This window comes from Lithobates pipiens, unplaced genomic scaffold, assembly GCF_037356315.1.
Source record: "Lithobates pipiens isolate NorthernLeopardFrog02 unplaced genomic scaffold, aLitPip1_a1.2 Scaffold_18, whole genome shotgun sequence".
NCBI lineage: Eukaryota > Metazoa > Chordata > Amphibia > Anura > Ranidae > Lithobates > Lithobates pipiens.
Window position 1 is genome coordinate 345,270,917 of NW_027507758.1, and position 27,431 is coordinate 345,298,347.

Below are 27,431 nucleotides of genomic sequence, written 5' to 3' on the forward strand. Positions count from 1 at the left end.
ATCGTGGATGGGGGGCACCAAATAAGTGGACCAGGGAGGCCAGGCAAAGCACAAAGTATTGATCTTTGGAATGAGGCATAATTCTGACCAATTATCTCAAGAACCCTAAAGTCCTCCCTAATCTGTACAGTTGGGAACTGTCCATAAACAACAACAAGTTGTTTCCACCATCCACAAATTACAGGCCTGTAGGAAATTCTTGCTCCTGACACCTCTAGACAGTACATGCTGTGCAGAACACATGATTCATTTCTCTATTATTAACAGTGTACATTTGCTGTCCCCTCAAAATAACTCAACACACAGCCATTATTGTCTTAACCGCTGACAACAAAAGTGGGTACACCCCTAAGTGAAAATTTCCAAATTGGGCCCAATTAGCCATTTTCCCTCCCTGGTGTCATGTGACTCATTGGTGTTACAGGGTCTTTGGTGTTATTTTTTTATTTTTTTTTTAGAATCTTATTAATTTTTATTTTAAGAGTGAAGTTTTTTTTTTATAAATGTATATTTATTGAGAAAAAGATTTCTTTCACAGAACAAAGTATATATGCTTCCGATACATACAATCAAAATTAACATTGCAACTGTAACAGCAAGTACCACCGCAGGCGGGATATCAAATGTCGGTAACTTAATATATCACATTAAGGGGGAAGGAACAGGATACACCACGGATTCGCATATAAAGATGCATAGTTAAACCAAATGCCGTATTTTATATAGGTAACGCAGGGGTAGGATCTCGGGAGAGAGCCATGGGAAAAATTTCCTGGAAGCTCATGTCTATACATCGGGGTGTTGCCTCAGGATTAGATATAGAGTTGTCCCATCTGTCCCATATTTTAGAAAATTTAGGTAGAGAGTCTTGTACCAAAGCAGTCATATGTTCCATTCTACGTATGTTTGCAATAGCGGAAATCAACTGAGAGTGGGTTGGGGGGGAGGAGGACAACCAAAGAGCAGGAATCACTCTCTTGGCAGCTAGGAGGACATATGCTGTCAGCTTCATAGCGCATTTTGATAGCGTCGCAACAGGCAGGCCCAGTAAGTAATGCCTCAGGTCTAAAGGGATGGCGATCCCCAACACGGTATGGAGCAGGGATTGGACCATAATCCAAAAAGGTACAATCAAAGGGCAACTCCAAAAAATGTGATAATGAGTCCCCTCATGTCGTAAGCACCTCCAGCACATCTTAGATATAGAGGGGTCATATTTGTGTAGCATTTCAGGAGTTTTGTACCAAAACATCAGTATCTTGTAGGCTGTCTCTCTCTGCTCCACACACCTAGAAACCTTGGAGGTAGACAACCAGACGTCTTGCCATTGAGAGAGGGTTAAGGGAGTCTGTAAAATAGTGGCCCATCTCCTCATATAGAGGTGAGCCTCCGCGGTGGGGACAGTAGAATTATGAAGTATGCTGTATATGGCAGATATGAGGCCCTTCTGGCAAGGACCCTGGGAGCATAAAGTCTCAAAGGTGGTAGGATTGACCAGAGCCAGGTCAGGGGATCTGGAATGAAAATAGTGTTTAAATTGGAGGTATGAAAAGAGGAGTTGGTTCGGGATATCATACTTATTCTGAAGCTCTAAAAAGGATAGAAATTTACGAGATATCGGGTGTACTAGGTGGCGAAGTTGGAAGATACCCGAACTGAACCAAGGGTACATATTCTTCAAGGAGAGACTATCAGGTAAGTCTGGGTTGAAAACGACATTTAACAAGGGTGAGCATGGAGAAGAGAGAGAGTACCTCCCATGACATTTTTTCCATATGGATAGAGTAAATAACATCGGCCCAAGGAGTATGTGTCTAAGCTAAACCATAGAGGAGGGCAGATCTGACCACAGCATGGAGCAAGGGTGAACAGGACTAATGACACTCATTTCAAGTTCCGACCATCTACTGGTAGCGAAATAGGACGACCAGGAGATAGCCGGCAGAAGGTGAGTCGCATAAAAGTACTTCACTATATCAGGAGCTCCTAACCCCCCATGAGACCGCGGAGCAAAGACCACGGTCTGGGCGATTCTGTGCATTTTATTTCCCCATATAAATTTAGTGAAGGCCCGTTGAATATTCCGAAGCTGAGGCATGGAAATAGCAATTGGTAACGTTTCAAAGAGATACAAAAATTTAGGGAGTATGGCCATTTTTAATACATTAATCCTACCCAGGAGGGACAGAGGGCAAGTTGACCAGCTTCTGAGCAGACTATCCGCTATCAGAGAGACAAAGTTAGCTTCGTATAAGGAATTATATGTAGCGGTCAAGTTAATGCCAAGGTATTTAAGGGAGACCGGGCACCAATGGTAGGGGAAGTCATTCTTTAAAGAAGCCAGAAGTGGAGGAGGAATATGAATGGGGAGCGCTTCAGTTTTAGTCGTGTTAACCCTATACCCCGAGAGTTTACTGAATGTATCCAGGAGTGTATGAAGTTTGGGGAGGGAAATTTGAGGTTTCGTCAAAGTGAGGAGGATGTCATCTGCAAAAAGGGACAACTTATATTCCTTCAGTCTGAGAGAAATCCCGCTTATATCTGAGTCTTCCCTTATAGCTGCGGCCAAGGGCTCAAGGCATAATATAAACAACAGGGGGGATAGGGGACATCCCTGTCTAGTGCCGTTACTATGCGTAAAGAGTGGGGATCTATAAGATGCCAGTTGGACATGGGACGTGGGAAGTGAGTACAAGGCCTGCAGGGCTGACAGGAAAGAACCAGAAAAACCAAAACGCTGGAGCGTGGCAAACATGTATGGCCATCCCAGCCTATCAAAGGCTTTTTGTGCGTCTAAACTCAAAATAATGGCAGGGCGGGATGTTTTGTCTAGCAGGTCTATGAGATCGATGGTGCGTCTAGTGTTATCACCGGCTCGTCTACCCAGGACAAATCCTACCTGGTCATTATGGACCAGGGCGGGAATCATCGAGGAAAGTCTATTAGCTAAAATTTTGGTGAGGATCTTATAATCGGAGTTAAGTAAAGCTATGGGTCTGTAATTGTCCGGTAGGGTAGGGGATTTACCCGGCTTCGGGATAACCGTTATGTGCGCATGTAGGAACTGGGAATGAGGCACTATACCTTTCTGTAAAGAGGAAAAAAGATTTAGCAAGTGAGGGCTCAGAGTTGGAAGGAAAGATTTATAATAGATATAAGGAAGTCCGTCTGGGCCTGGGGATTTATGGGATGGGAGTGCTTTCACTAACGCAGCCAATTCCTCTGGCGTGACGGCAGCGTTCAGGGTATCCACCTGGGAAGAGGATAACACTGGCAGTTTCAAAGAGGTGCAGAAGTCATTAAAGCTATCTTGGGAGAAAGCGTGGTTGGGATCGGAGGTTAGGCAGTTATATAGTTTCTTATAAAAAGCACCAAAAACTTTAGACATTGTTAAGGGGCAGTAGGTTGGTGTGCCATCTGACTGAATAAGAAGATCGGGATAGGAGTGGAATGGGCGGGGTTTGAGCTTATTCACCAACATCCTATGAGGCTTGTTAGCGAACTCATAAAATTTCTGTTTTGCCCAGAGTAGGGCTTTGGAGCATTTATGCAAATCTAATGATTTTAACCATTCGCGTAGGGAGGTCACTGTGCGGAGACGAGACACCGAAGGGGAGGACAAGAGCAGAGCTTCAGCTTTTTGCAACTGAGAAAGAATATCTAGTCTCTGCACAGCCGAGTCCCGCTTAAGGCGGGAGCCGGCTGAGATACATTCTCCTCTGAAGAAGGCCTTGTGCGCCTCCCAAAGGGTGGATACGTCCCGCACCGATCCCACGTTAAATTGGAAAAAGTCAGTTAAACTTTGAGATAAATGAGCCTTAGTGACCGGATCCCGGAGAAGGAAGTCATTAAATCTCCAATGACAGGTCCTGGGTGTAGAGGAGGAGAGGGTAAGGTCGAGCTGGACCGAGGCATGATCCGACCACGTCATGGGATTCAACTCTGAGGCTACTGCCGACGTCAGTAGAGGTGCCGTTACAAAAATATAATCCAATCTAGAGTACATTTTATGTGGGGGGGAATAAAAAGAAAATTGGCGGTGTGTGGGGTGTTTAATCCTCCAAATATCTAGCAGGTGATGGGATCTAATAAGTTTGCGAAACGCAGTGGATTGACGTTCAGTTTTAGAAGAGGGGTTACCTGGGAAAAGGGTTTGTCTGTCCCTCTTAGCGGACATGGTCATATTAAAGTCCCCGCCGATGATCATGAATGGCTGGGCATATGAGCCCAGAGCATCCAAGACCCCAGAGAGGAACTGAACCTGGCCCGAATTTGGGGCGTAAATATTAACTATAGTAAGTGAGCGGGATAAGTAGTCGCAGTCCAGGAGAATGTATCTACCCTGTGGGTCAAGGAATGAGGACTTCACCCGTAACGGGCAGGTTTTTTTAATCAGTATCACGACCCCTGCTTTACCAGAGGGATCGGAAGCCATAAAAGAAACCAGAAAATGTTTAGCAGCAAATTTAAGAGAGCCTCCTGGGCGGAAGTGAGTCTCCTGGACTAGGACCACGTCTGCGTAGGAGGACTTGAACTCCTTCAGAGCCAACCATCGCTTATGAATAGAGTTCAAGCCTTTAACATTGTATGTAAGTACCCTTAAAGCCATTGTGCACCAAGTAGTTGAAGCTTAAAGTACCCATAACCAACATACAATAAACAAATATACCTGAGTAAACCAAGGAAATACTGGGAGCCGTGGTGTATCCTAGGAATGAAAAGCGGGTGAAAACATATAATAACAACAATGCATCTAGAGAATGAAAAAGAGAACAGCCAAAATGGGCAAGAAATGAAAAAAAGGCCAAAAAAAAGGCCTAAAAAGTAAAAAAGTAAACTATAAGTAATAGAAAAAAGGCCTGGGGGGTAAAAACCACCCAGGAGTCCGCAGCCGCAGCCGCGGTACAAAAGGAAGCACATCAGGGGTACCTGCTCATCTAGAGGGACCCTGCCACCTTCCAGAAAAAAGCTATAGGCAGTGTGAACAATATACCATAGTCCCAATCAACAAAAACAAAAAGAAAAGTCACAACCCGTAACTAGGGGTGCGAACACCCCCTGTCAAGGAAAAAAAAAAAAAAAACAAACATGGTGAAACAGGGGCCGAAGCCAAGATCAACCAAACACAGCACTTAAATGTTCTCTTCAAGGAGGTAGTCTGGGATGCAAGTTACGCTGGGGAGTAGAGAAGGATTTCTGCGATCTCTGACGAGCTGGGGTCCAAATCCGTGTTGGGATGGCCGTGGGTCTGGGTGTCGTTGGAAGCGGGACAGGGTCTTCGTCAGGTAGCGGTGGCAAACCCAGACTGCGTATGAAAGCTTCACTTTCCTGAAGGTCCCTCATGGAGTATTGAATCCCATCTTTTGTAGCCGAAAGGGGAAACCCCAGCGATACGGGAACTGGTGATTCTGCAGATAGGCAGTCACAGGGCGGAAGCTGCGGCGTTTAGCCAAGCTAATGGGGGATAGGTCACTGAAAATTTGTATCTTGGCCCCTTTAAATTCCAGACGAGACTTGTTACGGGTGGCCACAGTCAGAGCTTCTTTGCTGTCGTAGTAGTGGAAGCGTACAATGATGTCTCTAGGGTTGGCCCCGGCTGGGGGCTTTGGGGCTAAAGACCTGTGGGCCCTATCCAATCTCCAATCTATGTCCGGGATTTTAGGGGCGACAACATTGAAGAGGCTGAGTAGGTATGGTTTAATCTCCCCCTCACTAACGGTCTCGGGGACTCCTCTGATGCGTAGGTTTTGGCAGCGTTCCCTGTTCTCCAAGTCCTCCTGTTGGGACTGGAGCTGTGAGACAGACTGCTTCAAACCGGCATTGTCCTCTTCCAAGACGTGTACATATTGCAGTAAATCATCAAATTTAGTTTCCAGGACGTCAGTCCGTTCCCCAATCTGGGCCAGCTCCCCCCGCAGTTCATGGGCGAGTTTGCCCATTTCCTTCGAAACATTACTGGTCAGGTCTTGCAGGAGAACTCGCAGTTTATCGTCAAGTACTTCAACTGTAACAGGGGCGGACATTGTGTCAAAGTGGCCCTTTGACAAAGGGCTCGGATTATCTTGTACGGACAGTTGGGAGGCCACTTGTGCGTATGTGGAAGAACCCGGAGTTGGAACAGGGGAGGCCGGCCTGCTTAGGAAGCGATCTAAAGTCTGTGAGGGCCGCAGTTCAGGAGACAGAGATTGAGGGAGGTGTTTCGGACCGTATTTCACCATGAGGCGTTGGGACTAGGCATACATTCAGTTACACGTGGAGCTCCCCATGTGAAGGTAGTGACTGTGAGCGGTAGGGGAACATTGAAAGGCGGCTAGGGCTCGTAGAGAGTGATCACATGTCTGTCAAGTAGAGGGACTCGGGGTGTGACCCCAGAATAGGACGTTGCAGATTAGAGGGTAGTGGGGGGGATGGAGCCCAGGTAACACTATATCACTGGAGTACAAGGAGAGTCCAGGCATAAACCAGGGTGCGGCTGAGAGAGATGTAGGCCTCAGGAGGGTGGGTGGAGGAACTGGGTGCACCAAGATGGCCGCTGGTGGGGCCTAGGGCGTGTGTGCAGGGCTCAGAGAGGCATTAGAACCGAGTGGGCAGCCATCCAGTGGGGGACAGGCTGAACTGAGAGTGGGGACAATGTTCTCCCTGTAAGAATCTTTGAAGCAGCTGCCAGAAGGGGTTTGCAGGAGGACTGCTTTAGGCCTCGGGTGTACCAAGATGGCCACCGGGTCTCACCTCTCAGGGTGCAGCGCTGGATCCTCTCCGGGCCTCCGGCGGGCACTCATCCGCGTCCTGTCTCAGGCGAGGGGGTCCGGTGGGTCCAGTAGGGAGTTGCGCCGTGGGATCCGACTCGGGATGCGCGCCAAGAACCGCCGTCCGGAGGTCTCGAGGCACGGAGTAGGCCGCAAGATGGCGGCGGAGACCGGCCTGTCTCGCCGCTCGCAGCCCCGGGTTCCGTTTCGGCGATGGAACGGCCGAAAATAGCGGCTCCGTCCGGAGCTCGGATGGTCCCCGGGATGGATGGATTGTCTGGAGGGGCGAAAAAACGCCTGGCGGGCACGGATGGGTGTAGATGCTGAGAGGTCTCTGCGGAGCTCAGCCAAGGCACATCCGTCCGTCTCAACTTCCGGTCACGCCCCCCGTCTTTGGTGTTATTGCGTTCACTCTCTCATACTGGTCACTGGAAGTTCAACATGGCACCTCATAGAAAAGAACTCTCTGAGGATCTGAAAAATAATAATTTTTGCTCTACATAAAGATGACATAGGCTATAATAAGATTGCCAAGAACCTGAAACTGAGCTGCAGCATGGTGCCCAAGACCAAACAGCAGTTTAACAGGATGGGTTCCACTCAGAACAGGTCTCACCATGATCAACCAAAGAAGTTGAATGCACATGCTCAGCATCATATTCAAGAGGAGCTGCACCTAAAAAAAAAATATTAAAAGCCAGCAGCTACTAATATTGCAGCTGCTGACTTTTAATAATATCACACTTACCTGTCCCAGGTTCCAGCGATGTCGGCGGCAGATGACGAGCGATCGCTCGTCTCGCTGCAGCCACCGCCGCCATCCTCTGTCAGGGAATCGGGAAGTAAAGCATGAGGGCTTCACTGCCCGGTTCCCTACTGCGCATGCGCGAGTCGCGCTGCGCTGGTTCCCCGCTGTGTCTCTGGGAACTGTGTGCTTCCCAGAACACAACGGGGGGGGGGGGGGCGGAGCCATGCGGGGGTGGGCGGAGCCATGCGGTGGTCTGGCCGGAAGTGGGTGCAGTTTCCTTGATTAACCAATGCCGATTGTGGCACCGGAGGGGGGGAGGGATAATACTAGCGGAACTTCCCCTTTAGGGTGAAGAACCGCTTTCAGAGGTTGTCTTTGACAAATAGACATATAAGTGCTTCCGGCATTGATGCAGAGGTTGAAGGGATGGGGGGTCAGCCTGTCATTGCTCAGACCATATGCCGCACACTGCATCAAATTGGTCTGCATAGCTGTCTTCCCAGAAGAAAGACTCTTCTAAAGATGATGAACAAGAAAGCCCGCAAACCGTTTGCTGAAGACAAGCAGACTAAGGACATGGATTACTGGAACCATGTCCTGTGGTCTAATTAGACCAAGATAAACTTATTTGGTTCAGATGGTGTCAAGCATGTGTGGTGGCAACCAGGTGAGGAGTACAAAGACAAGTGTGTCTTGCCTACAGTCAAGCATGGTGGTGGGAGTGTCATGGTCTGGGGCTGCATGAGTGCTACTGGCACTGGTGGGGTACAGTTCATTGAGGGAACCATGAATGCCAACATGTACTGTGACATACTAAGTAGAGCATGATCCTCTCCCTTCGAAGACTGGGATGCAGGGCAGTATTCCAACATGATAATAACCCCAAGATGACCACTGCCTTGCTAAAGAAGCTGAGGGAAAATGTAATGGACTGGACAATCGTTTCTCCAGACCTAAACCCTATATGCCCATCCTGGTAGGGGGTGCAAGGCCTCTAACATCTACCAGCTCCGTGATGTCATCATGGAGGAGTGGAAGAGGACTCCAAGAGGGTTAAGGCAGTGCTAGAAAATAATGGTGGCCACACAAAATATTGACACATTGCCCCCAATTTGGACATTTTCACTTAGGGGTGTACTCACTTTTTTGCTAGCGGTTTAGACATTAATGGCTGTGTGTTGAGTTATTTTGAGGGGACAGCAAATGTATACTGTTATACAAGCCGTGCACTCACTACTTTACATTATAGCAAAGTTTAATTTCTTCAGTGTTGTCACATAAAAAGATATAATAAAATATTTACAAAAATGTGAGGGGTGTACTCACTTTTGTGAGATAATGTTTATATACATACACTCACCGGCCACTTTATTAGGTACATCTGTTCAATTGCTTGGTAACACAAATTGCTAATCAGCCAATCACATGGCAGCAACTCAATACATTTAGGAATCTAGACGTGGTGAAGACAACTTGCTGAAGTTCGAACCAAGCATCAGAATGGAGAAGAAAGAGGATTTAAGTGACTTTGAGCGTGGCATGGTTGTTGTGCCAGACAGACGGGTCTGAGTATTTCAGAAACTGTTGATCTTCTGGGATTTTCATGCACAACCATCTCTAGGGTTTACAGAGAATGGTCCCAAAAAGAGAAAATAACCAGTGAACAGAAGTTATTTGGAAAAAATGCCTAGTTGATGTCAGAGGTCAGAGGAGAATGGGCAGACAGATGATAGAAAGGCAACAGTAGCTCAAATAACCACTCGTTGCAACCAAGGTATGCAGAATACCATCTCTGAACGCACAACACATTTAACGTTGAAGCAAATGGGCTACAGCAGCAGAAGACCACACCGGGTGCCACTTCTGTCAGCTAAGAACAGGAAACTGAGGCTATAATTCGCACAGTCTCACCAAAATTGGACAATAAAAGATTGAAAAAAAACGTTGCCTGGTCTGATGATTCTCAATTTCAGCTGCGACATTCAGATGATAGTCAGAATTTGGCATAAACATGAAAGCATGGATCCATCCTGCCTTGTGTGAATGATTCAGGCTATATTCTTAGCACACTTTTGGCTCCTTATTACCAATTGAACATCATTAAAATGCCACAGCCTACCTAAGTTTTGTTGCTGACCATGTCCATCCCTTTATGACTACAGTGTACCCACCTTCTGAAGGCTACTTCCAGCAGGATAATGCACCATGTCAAAAAGCTCAAATCATCTCAAACTGCTTTCCTGAACATGACAATGAATTCACTATACTCCAATGGCCTCCACAGTCACCAGCTCTCAATCCAATAGAGCACCTTTGGGATGTGGTAGAACGGATAATTTGCATCATGGATGTGCAGCTGACAAAACTGCATGTCAATGTCTGCCAGTGAGATTTGTGCCTGTGGGAGGTATGATATCTTCCACACCGTGGTACTAATATTCATACTATCAAATTTATGGTTTAATTCTCTGTTAGTCAAATTCTGCCAATTACAGGCAACATGACAGCACAGCCACAAGATTCAATCTCACACAGGTTTGCAATTATTTACAATTTGGATGAGCATGTATGGGGTGGAGGAACTTGATTGGCCTGGAGTCCTGACCTCAGCCCGATAGAACACCTTTGGGATGAATTAGAGTGGAGACTGTAAGCCAGGCCTTCTTGTCAATCATCAGTGCCTGACCTCATAAATGCATGTCTGGAAGAATGGTCAAACATTCTCATAGACATTCCTTAAACTGTGTGGACAGCCTTCCCAGAAAAGTTGGAGCTGTTATAGCTGCAAAGGTTGGGCCAACACAATATTGAACCCTATGGACTAAGACTCGGATGCCATTAGTTCATTTGCGTGTAAAGGCAGGTGTCCCACTACTTTTCGCAATATAGTGTATATACAAGAAAAGTTTTAAAATAAAAGGGGTCATCCAGGGTTGGATAAAAAACATTACCCGCACATTGATAAAACCTTTCAGGTATGATCACGAGTTATTGGCAGATCCCCATTTTTGCGCCTCACAGATCAAAGAGATTTGCTACTACCCAATAGGATGGAAGGGACTTGCTGCTGCTAGTAACTTCATTCCTTTCAGGTAGTATTTTTGCAATAACAATCTTCAAAACTTCATAACTGTTTTCAGTTATGACTTATATATTCCGAATTAGGGGCAATGGTTTCAGCTGCTGTTTTGCTATGCATACAGTCCAAACTCTGATACTCTATGCCTGTCAGCAAATATTAATAACTGTCCCATATTGTATCATAAAACTAGCATGTTTGATGTCTAAGAACATTTTTTTGTACCACCAGGAGATTTTATGACTGTGTGAGGCATGAAATGGGAGTTATAAGTTATACCTTTTTTCAGAATTTTTGGAAGAATGACATGCACATATCCGTCCTAGGGCTAACTGAGCTGCAAATGAAGGGCCTGGAGTAACAAGGGAGAAGCTGGCCTAATTGTAATTCAGCCTCATAGATTATGGAAAATATAGATTAAGCATTTAGACCTTCAGTCACACTGTCAAGCTACAATGCTTTGTATCCTGAATTAACTTCTGGACACTGTTATGCCCCATACACACAATCAGACTTTCCGACAACAAAATCCATGTGTTTTTTTTAGACCGATGTTGGCTCAAACTTGTCTTGCATACACATGGTCACACAAAATTGGTCGGAAATTGCGAACGTTAAGAATGCGGTGACATACTGTCAGGGCTGGCTTAGCCCTTCCTTCTCTGGGCTGGCTGCTCAGCTGTCGGCTGATTGCCAGCTCTCATCTCTCTCCACTGTTACCAGCTGTTCCTGATGATGCTTGTCTGACCTGCCTACTTAAAGCTGTCCAGCTCACTTCACATCTGCCTTCTCCTTGGTCACATCACAAGAAACCATCTCCTGCGGTTCTGTTTAAAGACTGGCTTGCTGACATCCCTTCTGGCTCCGTATCCTGCTTGCTGTTGCTCTACTTGGATCCCTGACTTCTGGACTGGCTGATTACCCGATCTGGTTATTGAACTCTGGCCTGGCTGACTACTCTATCCAGTTACTGGACTCTGGCTATGCTTTGACTACGCTTTTTCTATTTACCTTTTTATTTTTATTTAATAAACAAGTGTGATTTAATTGTACTTCTGTCTCGGTCTGATTCATGGTTTCTGACCCATACAACACCTACAACGAGCCGAGAAAAATGAAATTCAATAGCCAGTGTGGCTCTTCTGCTTGATTCCGAGCATACGTGAAACTTTGTGCACCGGAATTGTGTGCACACGGTCGGAATTTCCGACAGCGGATTTATGTTGTTGGAAAATTTGATATCCAGATCTAAATTTTGTGTGTCAGAAATTCTGATGGAAAATGTCCGATGGAGCCTCCACACGGTTGGAATTTCCGTCAAAAAGCTCCCATAGAACATTTTCCGTCAGAAAATACGACCGTGTGTACGGACATTAGAGTGTCTGGATTTAACTTTTCCCTGGCCATAATGTTAAAAATGTTTATGATAATAAGCTCAATTATTATCCATATTCACACTCTCTTTTGGCTGTATCATGACATAAGCCAAGTAAAATGCAAAGTTGGAAGATTATTATTAAACAAATCAGCAAAAAAATTGCCTTTGCTTTCATGTTTTTTGCACATGTAAGAAGAGTTTAACAACTAATAAGTTTCCTCATTCTAGCAATAAATGTGTATCAACATATGGATTACTATTTTTATCATACATGACTTTTTTTTTTTTTTTTCCTTCAACATTTTTCTCCAATGATAGACAGTTGCTCTTTTTTTGTTTGTTTGTATATATTTTAAAGATAAATGATTACATGGTTTGTTAATACATTGTTAAATATGTATTTTATGGTCTGTTAACATATTGGATTTTTTTGCAGACAATATTTATCTACCACAGTGGTTCATTATGTACAAATATTTCAGTGCAAATCCTGAAAATTACTACAGTCTAAAGCCTTGTACACACGGTCAGAGAATCCGTCGGAATGTGTCCTATCGGACCGCGTTGTCGGATAATCCGACTGTGTGTGGTATGCATCAGACTGATTCCGTCGGAATATCCGTCGGACCCAATTTTCCAACTTGTTGGAAATATTTCCCGACCAACTGGTTCGATCGGACATACTCCGATCATGTGTAGAGAATTTTGATCGGACAAAGTGCCACGCATGCTCAGATCAAATTCCTACATCAAAGCTATTGGCTACTAGCCTGAATGTAGTCCCATCGTAACGAAATTACGTCATCACATTCTGAAAGATCGGATTTTTTGACAACTTAGTCCGACCTTGTGTATGCAACAGTTTCGGACAAGATCCGACGGACAAATTCTGACGGATTTGGTTGTCGAAATCTCCGACCGTGTGTACAGGGACTAAGACTCTCATCAAATATGGTTTTTCCAAAAATACCAATTGATGATCATGATAAATGGGAAATTTACTGTATATGACTCATATGTGGACTGTATTTTTTAACTTTTGTTATAAATATTTGTTTTAATTTATATATGGTCCTCTCTTCTATGTGGTACAATTAAAGTGCCATCACTTGGATTTACTTGAGTGCCCATTTTGCTCGTGCATTTGATAGACCCAAACCCATCCTGGTATTTCGATTAATAGGTTTCACCATTTTAGTAATAAATTTGTGTCAACATCAGAATGACTTTTGTTCTATTGTGCGTATATGTTAATATGTTACAATTTTTATTATGCATGACATTTAGTAAACTTACAGGAGGCCCAGGAGGTCCAGCAATTCCAGATGTTCCAGGAATACCAGGTAATCCCTAAAATTAGAGAAGTACATAAGCATTATTTAAATTGAATAGTGATAACCATATCGAAAAAATGTAATACTACAAAATATTTACATAGCGCATAGGGTGATATGACACTTTGTTGATGATTGTTAAAAAAAAAAAAATATTTTATTTTATCAAATTAAATTCAGAGTTATTACACACAGAACTGGAAAATCAGTAGCAGTGGCGGATTGACCTCAGACTTGATCGTACCTACACAGTTCCATTAAGCAGTTCTAAGCTAGTGTTTTAAAACTAGAGCTTCTCACTTCAGATCAGTAATGACTAGTAATAAGCCAAACTGCTTTGGTTCAGTTTGAGCAGGATCTGGGGTGAACCTCAAAAAAATGCAGATGCTGAACCCAAATCCCATTTAAATCAATGGGAGCAGAATCTTTAAAAATGCTTGACTAACAGGCAAAGGGTTGTCAGAGAAATGTAGCATGGGGCAAAATATTGGGGCAATACATTTTTTAAATTCCATTTGGCTAGAAGCAATGATTTATTTTTAAAGTTCTGAAATTTATATAAACAAATGGGTTTTAAATTGCTGAGGAAATGGCACACAGACCCCTCCAAAGATCCCCAAATATATTTGGGTACCTTTGGTGTCTGTGTGCTTTTTTTTAAAGAACCCGGAAAAGAAATATGATTTGCTGGCAATTTCAGCTGTTTATTTTTATTTTTTGTAAATGACACTCTTGCTGTAGCTGCATAGAGTCCCCTCAAACTGTATATCAGCCCCTTTGAAAAAACGAACAAAATCAAATGCAAAGTCCCCAAGTAAATAAGGAAATCCATACCAGACCCTTCAGGAGGACCCTCACTCAAAAACAAAACAAAAATAAAAATTGCACCTAAAAATCCATAGCAGACTTTTACTCCGAGCATACAGCCTGGCTGATCAGGAGAGAGGAGAAATAAGCATGCAGTCCCCACTCATCAACTATACAAGACCACATAAAAAATAAGGGGGCCCCCAGATACTGCCCCCCAACATGAATAGGTAAGGGGTAATTAAGAATGTAAAGTCCTTAATTAAAAAATAAATAAATAGAAAACCCCCATAAATTGTCCTTTGTAAATCCATCATTAATCATCATGCCTGCGATCATGCCAATCTTAAAAACCAGATGGAACAGGCAGCTTTATGAGCTGTCCTTTGGTATACAGTGGGAGATGCTGCAATAGTAGTACATCATTAAAGGAGAAATGTGTGATTAAAAAAAAAAAACATACACACTCACCTCCCTGCAGCATACTCCCCTCCAGCTGTCCTCCTCCAGCTTTATCGTTGAGAACTGAGCAATCACATGACTGCAGATACTTCAGATACACTCAGTTCTCTGTCTTCTCTTAGTAGAGTTTGGTGACTATTAGTCACGGCTCTCTGATCTGCCCCTCCAGTGCTCACTGGAGTGCCAGGCTGGGGAGGAAATGGAAGTGGCTGGCTTAGGGTCTCAGTGGCACATTTAGAGGCTGAGCCAGCTGCTGGTTAGGCATCTGGGTGGATCCTGACATTATTTGTCCTATTATTTGGCTAGTAGTGTCCATATCTGGGCAGTGATGTCACTGCTATCCCCACCTTTTTGATTGCATGGCTAGGGATTCCCAGCGATTTTGTCAGTTGCTATGGATTCAATGGGTGCCTAAACCTGCTACTTGCTTAGGGACCATTAACATGGGAAAGCTGTCATATACAGAAAAGGTGGAAATACCACTTCTATATAAGATTCTCAACTTCTACCAAACAGGGGGCTAAACGGGCAAAAGGTTCTGACCTAGGTTTGGAGCAAACCATTGGCTAATCCTAATTACTGGCTGGTACCAGAAAAAAAAAATTCTCTGCAAGAGCACCCATCAATCCATTTGTTTTTATGTGCCCTTTTTAACTGCTTGCTGACTGCGCTACAGCCGAATGATGGCTACAGCATGGCTTTATAACGCTGGGAGGGCGTACATTGATGTCCTTCCAGAATCCCACTCTCACGTGCACCCAGGAATATCCGTGACCGCATCACGGATCACAGTAAATAGCAGGCGTTTACCACGTGATTGCTCCATCAAATGTAAACAAACCGGCGTCTCATCTGGTTCCTCTCTACCCTTTCTGTACAGACTGGGAGAGATCAGTGGCAGCAGCGCTGTGGGCTGGATGTGTAGTGCCCACAGCGCTGATATGTGTCCATTCCAGCCATCTATCCATCCATATTCAGTCATCTATGCTCAGCATACCCATCCATGCTCAGCATACACATCCATCCATGCTCAGCATACCCATCCATGCTCAGCATACACATCCATCCATCTATGCCCACCTATCCATACTCAGCATACTCATCCATCCATCCATGCTCAGCCATTCATACTCAGACATCCATACTCAGCATACTCATCCATCCATCCATGCTCAGCCCTCCATACTCAGCATATTCATCCATCCATCCATGCTCAGCGATCCATCCATCCATGCTCAGCCATCCCATCCACCCCATCCATAATTAGCCATACCCATCCATACTCAGCCATACCCAGTCATAATCAGCCATTCCATCCATACCCAGCCGTTCACAGCCGTACTCAGCAGTACTCAGCCGTACTCAGTCGTACTCAGCCGTACTCAGCCGTACTCAGCCGTACTCAGCCGTACTCAGCCGTACTCAGCCGTACTCAGCCATACTCAGCCATACTCAGCCATATCCATCCGTACTCAGCCATACCCATCCGTACTCAGCCATACCCATCCGTACTCAGCCATACCCAGCCATACTCAGCCATACCCAGCCATACTCAGCCATACTCATTCATGCTCAGTTATCCCATCCATACTCAGCCATCCCCATCCACGGCTCATCCATCCCCATTCATGCTCATCCATGCCACATCAGTTCTCATCCATGCCACTATAGTGCCTCACAAAAGTGTAATAGGTAGTCAAATTAGATTTAAAACTTAGACCCCTAGAACACCTAATGGTGCTCCCTGCATGTTAGGCCTCTCTATGTGGCCATGCTGTGGAAAAGTCTCACACATGTGGTATCGCCATACTCAGGAGGAGTAGGAGTATCTATTTTGGGGTGTACTTTTTGGTATGTACATGCTATATGTTAGAAACATTGTGTAAATTGGCAACATGTATAAAAAAAAATGCGTTTTCAAGTGATTAAAGCACATGCAGTAGATGTGGAAGATTGCTAGGCAGTAGTCTGGCACAACACAGCAGCTCTTTGTCTGTGTTTCTATGCAAAAATTGTAAATTCTTTTTATGTAAAAATTTAATAAATGTTGCTTTGCGACATTTCATCAAAGTTAAGGGAAAAAAAGTAGAGTCTTGTGTTGTAAGGTGCTCCCCCACCCTGAAGCCTACATCTGCCCTCACAAGAAAACAGATTATTTTCCTTTGTGGGTAGTGTGAAGGGTGTCATTCTTGCTAATGACCATCAATGTAGGCACATTCTTCCCACTAATCCTCAATGTAATAGCACACTCTTTTCAGCAATTTAAGAGGCATTCTATCTCTCACTGACCACCACTATAAAGAGTGCCTCTTTCCACTAACCCGTAATACAAGTGTGCTTGTTTCTTCACTACTGGTCATCAATGTAAGTAGACACATTATCATTTTTACCATATACATTCCTTTATGGCTATTATTTGTTTTTTTGTATAATTATTACTGAAAAGATTTTTGTCATATAGTGCAGAGAGGTGATGTTTGCCTCAAAATATGCATTCGAAGGAAGCCAAACAGACTTCATCTTAACTAAACAGAAATCAACTAAAAAAATCCAGCCACGTATTGCCTGTTTAGGGAGGGAGTGCCTGCTGTAACCCACAGATATGACATTTTCATATCTATGGGTTTGCAGGATCTTAGGATTATCTCAGATCGATACCATATAGTCACATCAAGTCAAATACATTTATGAAACTTTCACATATATTGCAAGTGGTATTTGTATATATACTACATGAAACTTCCCATATCGTACCTTTAATGGGTTATAGCTAGTTGCATGCTCAAAAACAACACCTAATGTGACTTCTAGACCCAAGGTAGTGTTCAAAGGTCCTTTGGTAAACAACCTTTTTAAGCAACAATAAAAACAGAAACAAAATCGCTATCTGGAAATACTACTATAACTTAAATCATAGTAGTTCAATATTGCAGTCTTGCCTCTTCTTCTTTTTTTTTTTTTTTTTTTGCTTACAGAGTTTAGAATGGACATTTTATGCCACAATCTCCACAAAGATACAGTACATACACAAATAATGCTCAGCTTGTGGTTTTACAGTCATGCAGCAGATAATACATAAACACTTACTATAATTTATCTGCAATTATATAATACAGTTTAACATACAGATACACAACTTGAACTTTGTTCAGTCTATAAAATCTGTGATTGGAAAAAAGTAATTAAATTCTCTACAGCAGTTTTGCACAGCTCACTTTATTTCTTTCTTGCTCCACTGAGCCCAAAGAGACTAGTTCCCATTTACAGTGCAAACTGTGGCTTTTCATTGTAAGACAAATATGCAGATGAAAGAACAGAACATCAGTACCTGGTCACCTTTCTCTCCTGACAGGCCAGGGAAGCCACGTTCACCTTTGATACCCTAGAACAAAATTCCAACAACAGTGCAATCACTGGATTTCATTTCAAGCTCTGTTAACTACATTGCTTCAAATGAACTGTACAATTCATTTTTAGTAGCATGCAGAGTTACCAGGAATCTGTCATACACTATTCATACACATAAAACCTCTGGACTAAAAATGATCTCCTTTTCCTTCTTTATTTTTTTCTGTGCTCTGCTGCAACAAACTATACGTCTAAGGCTGAGGGGTTTCAGTAAAATACTATACCTCTGAATAAGATAACATTTTCAAATGAAAAACAGTTAGAAAACAAGATACATGAATATTTATTTACATGAAAAAAAGAGAGACATGAAATCTAGAGACTGTAAGTGCAAAGATTCATAATTCCGCATGCAATAGGATATCAGGATTGATAAAGCTGTCACTGATTCATTATTGTCCAGTCATCTGAGTATGAATCTGTGCTCTGCAATCCCATTCTAGCTCACCGCCTAGCTGTCCTGAATATACTATGAGGTATGGTTTCATCATGACATGTTGATTAGCAATCTGTTCTTCACTTTCATCACAACATTCTTCTTTTATCTATACAAAATAAATGTATTCCTGCTGAGCAGCTGTCAGTGTCATTACATGGGCCTGACATCCTGTTTATTTTGGAGAAATTGATCACTTCATCTATACTGATCACTAGAAAATATGTTTCATAGTGTTGATAGAAATAAATGTTTTTTAACCCCATATCCACACAAAAAAAAAACAAAAAAAACAAAAAACAATGAGATTATTTTGGTTAGTACTCACTTTCTTCACTTACCTTAGGACCTTCTTTGCCAGGTATCCCAGGAGGACCTCTTGGACCAGGATCACCCTAGCAGATATTGGGTTACGAGAGTCATTTGAATGCTATATCAGAATAGAATACATACATTGCCATTTGCTTTAGCAATAGCATCAGCAACTACTGCAACAAAAGTCAAAGGCTATCTAAAACAATATCATTTTTATACAGCAGGATAAACCATACCTGCAGGTTTTACATTACAAAACATTTGTAAAATGAAGGTATTGTTCAGAGCAACCGATTACACACCAGCTACCATTGTCAACAGTGTAGGTAACAAAATTATATATATTATATATATATATATATATATATATATATATATATATATATATATATATATATATATATATATATATATATACATATATACATACCATTTCCAGTGCCAGCACAAGGTAATCCAGCACCTAGGGCAAAGATGTCAAACTGCACCCTCCCTTCCCCATATAGGGGATCCTACACCCAGCAGTCACTCACTGCTTAAAGGCACTGTGCAGTTCCTGATCTGTCAGTAAGGTTTTGCAGTAACCATTGTCCGTACTTCAGCTTTCTACATTCATATTGTTTCATATTTGTTTACCTTTAAAAACCATTCACATATAATCAATGGGTGTGAAGGTATTTAGAGCCATTTGTACCCTTAGAGGCTGATGTCAAATTTTGGCAGAACAGGGGTCAGTGCTGCCGGCTTCTGGATGCATTTGCACTGACAGATCAGGATCTTTCAGCGTTTGCTTACCAGCCCCCACCTTCAATATCTGTTGCCAGTCTAGGGAGGAGGTAAGCAGGGGGTTTGGGATAACAGAAGAAGCTTGTGTTTATAGGATACAGGGGCACTGAACTAACAGGAAGGGAGAGCTGGAGGGAGAGAGAGCACAGCCTCGCCTCCTCCCAACTCTCCCCTCTACTCTTGGGTCTCTCCTGATCTGCTTGCTCTCTCCTCCACTTGTGGCTCTCTCTTGGATGCTTCTGCACTCATTGGTGAGGGTGGTGTTCTCTCCCGCCTTTCCTACTTCCTGCTAATACAGCTCCCGTATTCCAGTGAAAACCTCTGCCAGCTTCGTAATACAGGGACAACTGGCAATAAGGAGAAGGATAAGAGAGGACACAGCCCACAAAACCTCTTGGCTCTCTCCTCTTCACTGCTCCCAGCTGCTTTCACTACTTCTGTAAGCCTTGTAACAGAAAGAAGGCACCCCTATCCCTACAGTAAACCATATACTCCCTGCAATCAAAAAAGTTCTTCATAAATGCAAGTAAAAACAACATAAACTTCCAGATGATTTTCAAACAACAAAAATCATATATTAATTTATAATATGAAATATGAAAATGCTTTTTCTGTAAAACACAACCAGCCTTTTCAAAAGAAATTAAATATACTGAAAATGCAAAATGTGCTGAAATGCAGTATCTAGAACAACCAGACTCCATCTTGTGCTGTACATGTAGAAAAAAAAAACAGCACTAGTGCAATATATACAGTACTATACAATCAAAATAAAGTGCTTTCAATAAATAATAAAAATGCATGAAGTAAATAAAGTGCTCTCCTACAAGCTTAGCGGCTGAGAGTCGGGTGGGGGCTGAGGTTGGGGGGTTGGGAGGGGCTTTGAGGGGGAGGGATGCACCCTAGGGGGATTTCATTATCACTGCCATTTTTCATTCTGTGTGGGTTTTTTGTAGATAAATATTGGAGTGGTTATAGGGCTCCTATCCCTGATGGAGATGGAATAAATAGCATTTGAAATACACTGGGTTTCTGGTGGGAGTGAAGGGGTAAGGAGCAGCTCTACTTGGCAGTCTGTGTCTGGGTGCTGGACTTGGACACAAATTAGCTGTTGAGTTCTATTCCTTTAAATGCCTGTGCTTTTTGTAAGTAGGATTGTTTACTTAGCAAAAAGTGTCTTGTTTTACTGCACAAGGAGAAGCATTTTGTTCTTTAAATTTTGCAAGGATGGTGGGAACCCCAGCCTGAGGGTGAAAGGGTTGTGCAATGATTTGAGATCGAGGGCTGAAGAAAATCTGTGTGTGAGTCCTGACCTGAGGACAGAAGCTGTGTGAGGAAGAGGTAGTCCTGGAGTAATTTGTATTTATGTACAGTATGTTTTCTACCTTATAAAAATGGTCTCTGTGTGTGAAAAAGGTTATTTGACTTAATTGCTTACTGTGATCGATGTCAAATCTAAGGGGCTGCTGGGGTGGGATGTGCCCCCCCCCCAACCAACTGCCACCCCCTCCACCCCGTACACTGTGCCGGGCTGCTGAACTATACTGCAGACAGCTAGAAATCTCCCTTCATTGGGACTTTATAGGCAAAAAACACACATGTAATCACAGAATATAATGTATTAAATATACATAAAAACATTCGATCATGTAATGACTGATATTAAAAAGACAGAGAAATATTGTACAAGTATGAAGAACAGCATAGAAAAAACAAAAAACAAGTTGCATGGTATGTATGACAAAAAAGGTTGTTACTCTCTGGTATAGAGTGATCCCTGGTACCAGACGCGTTTCTGGTTCAAGCACCTTTGTTGGGGTATTAGGTAAGAGTATATGTTGTCTTAATTTTGTCTTTAACCACTTCCCGACCAGAGCACGAAGATGTACGTCGACAGAATGGCACGGGCAGGCATATTGGCGTACAGGTACGTCCAATATTCAATGCCGCCCTGCCATCGGGAGCGCGCCGCCGGCGGTGCGCTCCCGCGCTGGCCGGGACCCCCGTGAGTCCGGTCGCGGGACCCGCGAACTCGATCGCCGTGGGCATCCCCGCGATCGTCTCACGGAGCGGCCGAATGGAGGAAATGCCGAGTAAACAGCATTTCTCCATTCTGCCTAGCAACTAGTGACGCTGATCTCTGCTCCATGTGATTGGAGCAGAGATCAGTGTTCACTAAATGAAAGCCCAACCCCCCACAGTTAGTAACACACCCCTAGGAACACTTAACCCCTACACTGCAACCCCCTGGTTAACCCCTTCACTGCCAGTGTCATTTACACAGGAATCACTGCATTTATATAGCAGTGATTACTGTATAAATGACAATGGTCCCAAAAATGTGTCAAAAATGTCCGATGGGTCCCCCACAATGTCACAGTCACAATAAAAATCGCTGATCGCCGCCATTACTAGTAAAAAAAATATATATAAAAAATTATTAATAAAAATGCTATAAAACTATCCCTATATTGTAAACGCTATAACTTTTGCGCAAACCAATCAATAATCGCTTATTGCGATTTTTTTTACCAAAAATATGTAGAAGAATACGTATCGGCCTAAACTGAGGGAAAAAAATCTTTTTTTATATATTTTTGGGGGATATTTATTATAACAAAAAGTAAAAAATAATGCGTTTTTTTCAAAATTGTCGCTCTATTTTTGTTTATAGCGCAAAAAATAAAAACCGCAGGGGTGATCAAATACCACCAAAAGAAAGCTCTATTTGTGGGAAAAAAGGACGTCAATTTTGTTTGGGAGCCACGTCGCACGACCGTGCAATTGTCAGTTAAAGCAACGCAGTGCCGAATCGCAAAAAGTGGTCTGGTCTTTGACCAGCAAATTGGTCCGGTCTGAAAGTGGTTAAATGTGAAATTCCACAACATAACATTCCATAACAAAATGGATGAAGCACTGCCAGTGGAGTTGTCGGTGGACACCAAATGGCATCCCCCTTTCCCCCACCTTGCTGACCCCTGTCCTCAGCTCTGGTGACCCCTGTCCTCAGCTCTGGTGACCCCTGTCCTAGGCCTTGCTAACACCTATACATTGCCTTGGAGAACTCATTACACTGTCCTACAAACTAATGGCATCTGTGCACTGCCCTACAAATTGCTGACCCTATCCTCTGCCCTGTTGACCCCATGTACACTGCCCTGCTGAGCTCCCATCCTCTGCCTCCCTGACATTTTTTTACAGCACCCCCCAAACCAGACAGGTTAGATCCGGCCTGGTCTTAGAGATAAGTACTAAAATATTCTCAGATTTTGTAGAATTTTTCTAAAAGCTACCTTGAGTCAAAACCTTATTTTTGAAATCATGGATAGACTGGGGAAGGTTTAGGACCCTAACCTTACAGCTGTTTCCAAACTCTTGGCAAATGATTTAACAACTTGCGGGTTGCCACACACACATATACTCTGGCAGGGTGGCCACTCTGTGCCAGATCACATACCTAGAACGTGATCTGACACATTTCGGGGTCTGGAGTGCACGTAACACATTGCCGTATCATAAAAAATTGTCTGGTCAGGAAGGAGGGTAAACCTTCTAGAGCTGAAGTGGTTAAAGAGGAGGTTCACACAAAAATCGAACTTCTGTTTTTTCAGAACCCTCCCCCCCTCCAGTGTCACATTTGACACCTTTCAGGGGGGAGGGGGGTGCAGATACCTGTCTAAGACAGGTATTTGCACTCACTTCCGGGCATAGACTCCCACGGGGGTCTATGCCTTTTCCTGTCCCGCCGCGCTGTCTGCTGGGACACACACAGGTCTCATTGCACTGCGCGACTTATGCATGAGCAGAAGGGAACCAGGAAATGAAGCCACAACGCTTCACTTCCTGATTCCCTCACCAAGAATGGCACCGGCAGCAGCCGAGAGCCGAGTGATTGCTCGGCATCAGCTGCCGACATCGCTGGACTCCAGGAAAGGTAAGTTTCCATTTATTAAAACTCAGCAGCTGCAGTATTTGTAGCTGCTGGCTTTTAATATTTTTTTTTAGGTGGGCTCCCTTTTTAAAGAGTAACATTTCCCTCTGGGTGATCTACTGTATGTACATTGCAAGGATTTTAACAAACTTTTTTGCAGATTCCTACCTTTTGTGATTCTGAAGAAATCACTGTATGTTTGTCTGTGTCCATGTGGAAAATTAATCTATGTCAGAGTGGTTTCATAATTATCAATCAGCTGCTGCAGCTGCAGGGCTCTAATAAGGAAAATTGCAGGGTCTGCATCCATTTAGATGTGATTTCCTACTTGGGGTATCTCACCAAAAATTACATTTTTGTTGCAGGGGGTGCCTGAAATTATTATTGCAGACTTATAGGAAAATCAGTGAGGCAATCACACTAGCAGGAAATTATGGTTCTGGGGGGGGGGCTACCTAAATGCACAGAACACCTTCAAGTAGCCATATTGCATTGGATTTTGCAGAAAATTACAGAGTTGCAGATTGAAAAGGCAAAGTAATTTTTAATAACATTCAATTACAATATGACTTGTATCTTAATTGTACATGCTATATTATTATTATTTTTTTATTTACAATTTTTTCCCCACAAAAGTAGACTTAACATTTAAATATAAATGAACCCATAGTAGGATAGACATGTGAAGGTGGTTTACACACCTTTTACAGACTGTGAATTTTCATCACCTGTTGATTGGTTAGGAGAGAGGTGCAAGGGACTGAGAGCTCATAGTGGACACCATTGTAGTAGACCAAACAGAAGTCAGGAGGCTAGGCAATGGTACAGTTTCTACAGCACTTCAGGCTCTAGTAGGAGTCTAGGCATCCATATCTAACAGGAATGAATGAATGATATATATAGACATTTACCTTAATTCCATCAAGTGCTCCTCCTTTTTCAACTTTGAAACCAGTACCAGGACCACCAGCATGACACTGACTGCACACATTCTAAAATGTAACACATATTACACATTAGAAAAGAGTTGCTAATCTTCACTGTGTACGCAATTATTATTTGGTTGACCTTAAATTTGTATTTTTGCTAATTCTCAAATATTAACATACCGTATATACTCGAGTATAAGCCGAGATTTTCAGCCTCTTTTTTGAGGCTGAAAGTGCCCCCCTCGGCTTATACTCGAGTCATCGCTGTCTGCCCGCTCGATCAGCGTGTCGAGCAGACAGACAGCGGCCATTCTGATTCAAAAGCCGCGCCTCCGGCTCCGCCTTCGCCTGTGATAGGCGGAACACTGAATTTCCCAGCAGCCTGTGTTCCGCCTATCACGGACGTCGTATCATCCTCGTACTACGGACGAGGATGATACGACGTCTGTGATAGGCGGAACACAGGCTGCTGGGAAATTCAGTGTTCCGCCTATCACAGGCGAAGGAGGAGGCGCGGCTTTTGAATTTTACAATGGCCGCCGACGAAGAGGGCACGGGACGGAGGCAAGGCAAGGCACGGCACGGCACGGGACGGGACGGGACGAAGGCAAGGCAGGACACGGGACGGAGGCTCGGGACAAAGGCTCGGGACACAGGTAGGCTGGACACACACACACACACACACACACACACACACACACACACACACACACACACACACACACACACATGGATGGATGGATGGATACACACACACACAGGGATGGATGGATGGAGACACACACACACAGGGATGGATGGATGGATGGATGGAGACACACACACACACAGGGATGGATGGATGGATGGATGGAGACACACACACAGGGATGGATGGATGGATGGATGGAGACACACACACACAGGGATGGATGGATGGATGGACACACACAGGGATGGATGGACGGACACACAGGGATGGACGGACACACAGGGACGGACGGACACACAGGGATGGACGGACACACACACAGGGATGGACAGGCATGTCTCACCCTCGGCTTATACACGAGTCAATAAGTTTGCCAGTTTTTTTGGGGGTAAATTGGGGGCCTCGGCTTATATTCGGGTCGGCCTATACTCGAGTATATACGGTACATTCTCAAATTCGGTATCTCTTTGCCTTGAAACTGCAGAAGAGAAACTATCTGTTGTAAAAAATAATCTTGGATCTAACCACTTTCTTGTACGCAGAGACTAGATATTTGAGAAACACTAATTTTCCATAAACACATAATGGCAAGCCCTTGACAGTTAGCTACAGTAGAAGGAAGTTAACACTTGTGATATGTGGTAAGGTACAAAGCAAGTGATAGGTGAAAATGCAGAATATAAAATCTCTTGTCATTTATACAGTCTTATTCTATTGCTAGTTGTTAAAGTTATTTAGCCTGTGATAAACATTCATTCAATAACAGTAATACATGGATTAAAACAAAATTATGTATGCTTATATACATTTCATAACCCAATATTAATAATTTGTTACATAAATGTTTTTTTAATAATTCACTTTGGACCAATGTGGCTTATACACAGTTAAAACATAATAATGCTTTAAAAACTTTGAGATAGCATTAGCTACACTCAGTACATTTTACACTGACTAGAGATACTCAGAAACATGAGATTACATTTTCCCCATCAGGTGATGATTTCATGTCAATGAGGCCAATATTAGCAACTCTAGTAGAGGTATTTTTAGGGGAAACGGTGACCAGACAGGTTACAAAACCTTGCAGAATTGACAAATCTGATCTCCAGTTTTTCTGTGTGTTGGCCCTGTGCCATGGTGGATTTTATGTACAATAATTTAGGTATGGGGACTAATAAAGATGATATGATTGATTGTTAAGCAAAGGCTTGTTAATGCTCAATGGTTAAGAAGACTTTCTATACAAAGACTGCCCATGAATGCTCCTCTTTGAGGGAAGGTTTGCACCCCTTTTGGTGTGAGAAATTCACATTTTCTGTACTGCTCAGAAATGTGCTGCCCTCTGCAGACATGCACGGGTGCCATTAATTCTTAATGACACCCCATGCATCTAGCAAACACAGGTGCATTCACTAGCACCAAAAGGCATAATACCGCAAAAAACATGCAGTTTGATTTAAAAAATCAGCCCATTAAATTTATGCCGAAAAATGTGCAGTAACATGCAAAAAATCTGCTTACTCAGATTCACCCAAGTGGTGTGAAACAGCCCAGAGAGAGTAGCAATTTCAACAAGATACAACAGAAGGTCATAGGTACTCCATCTGACTGTGGCTGGTTATTTGTTTGTAGACTTATGTATTATTATTATTATAATTATTATTATTATTATTATTATTATTATTATAATACGGGATTTATATACTTCTAACAATTTACGCAGTGCTTTACAGCATAAGAGCATGTGCATAGGTTGGACTTGATGGACTTGTGTCTTTTTTCAACCTCACCTACTGTGTAATACAGTAGGAATCAGAGGACCCTGCTTTCTGATTCCTACTGAGAGGGAGGGTCAAGAGATGCAAAAGGTAATAACTTAGTATGAGCTGATGGAGAGAATAAAAGTACAGTTGTTACATGGGGCAGGCAATGCCTCTCTAATGAGAAGGGTTTTCAGGGATTGCCTAAAAGTAGACAGAGTAGGAGATAGTCAGACGGATTGGGGTAGGGAGTTCCAGAGGATGAGAGAGGACCAAGGAGGAGATGTAGATCGAGAATAGGAGAGGTTCCAGAACAGAATCTTGGGGGGGGGGGGTGGGCCAACAAAGAAAGGAAGAGGAGAAGGGGAAGTAGAATTGTAAGTGAAACTAAATGTGTGGTGGGGTAGGTAGGATGAGAACCAGCGAAGAGTCATGAAGATCAAAGGAGTAGAGTTTTTTAAGGAGGAGGGAGCGGTCTACCATGTCAAAAGCAGCAGCGAGGTCCAGGAGTAGGAGTACAGAATAGTGTCTATTGGTTTTAGCTGTTGGTAGTTTGATTGTGAGTTTTAGGAGAGCAGAGAGCAAACTCCAGACTGAAGGGTCTAGCATTTACGAAGG

The 27,431-nt window shown here is 43.3% G+C and overlaps 1 protein-coding gene across 3 annotated transcripts in view; it reads right to left on the bottom strand.

Annotated features, from left to right (window-relative positions):
- COL19A1 (collagen type XIX alpha 1 chain) overlaps positions 1 to 27,431 on the bottom strand; it is a 1,105,372-nt gene that overhangs the window by 263,646 nt on the left and 814,295 nt on the right. For all 3 annotated transcript variants that reach the window (XM_077487416.1, XM_077487415.1, XM_077487417.1), the window contains exons 33-36: positions 24,342 to 24,422; positions 18,740 to 18,793; positions 17,883 to 17,936; positions 13,248 to 13,301 (exon numbers count right to left, since the gene is read on the bottom strand). In XM_077487416.1, coding sequence (XP_077343542.1) covers positions 13,248 to 13,301; positions 17,883 to 17,936; positions 18,740 to 18,793; positions 24,342 to 24,422 — 243 coding nt within the window. The remainder of the gene's footprint in view (positions 1 to 13,247; positions 13,302 to 17,882; positions 17,937 to 18,739; positions 18,794 to 24,341; positions 24,423 to 27,431) is intronic.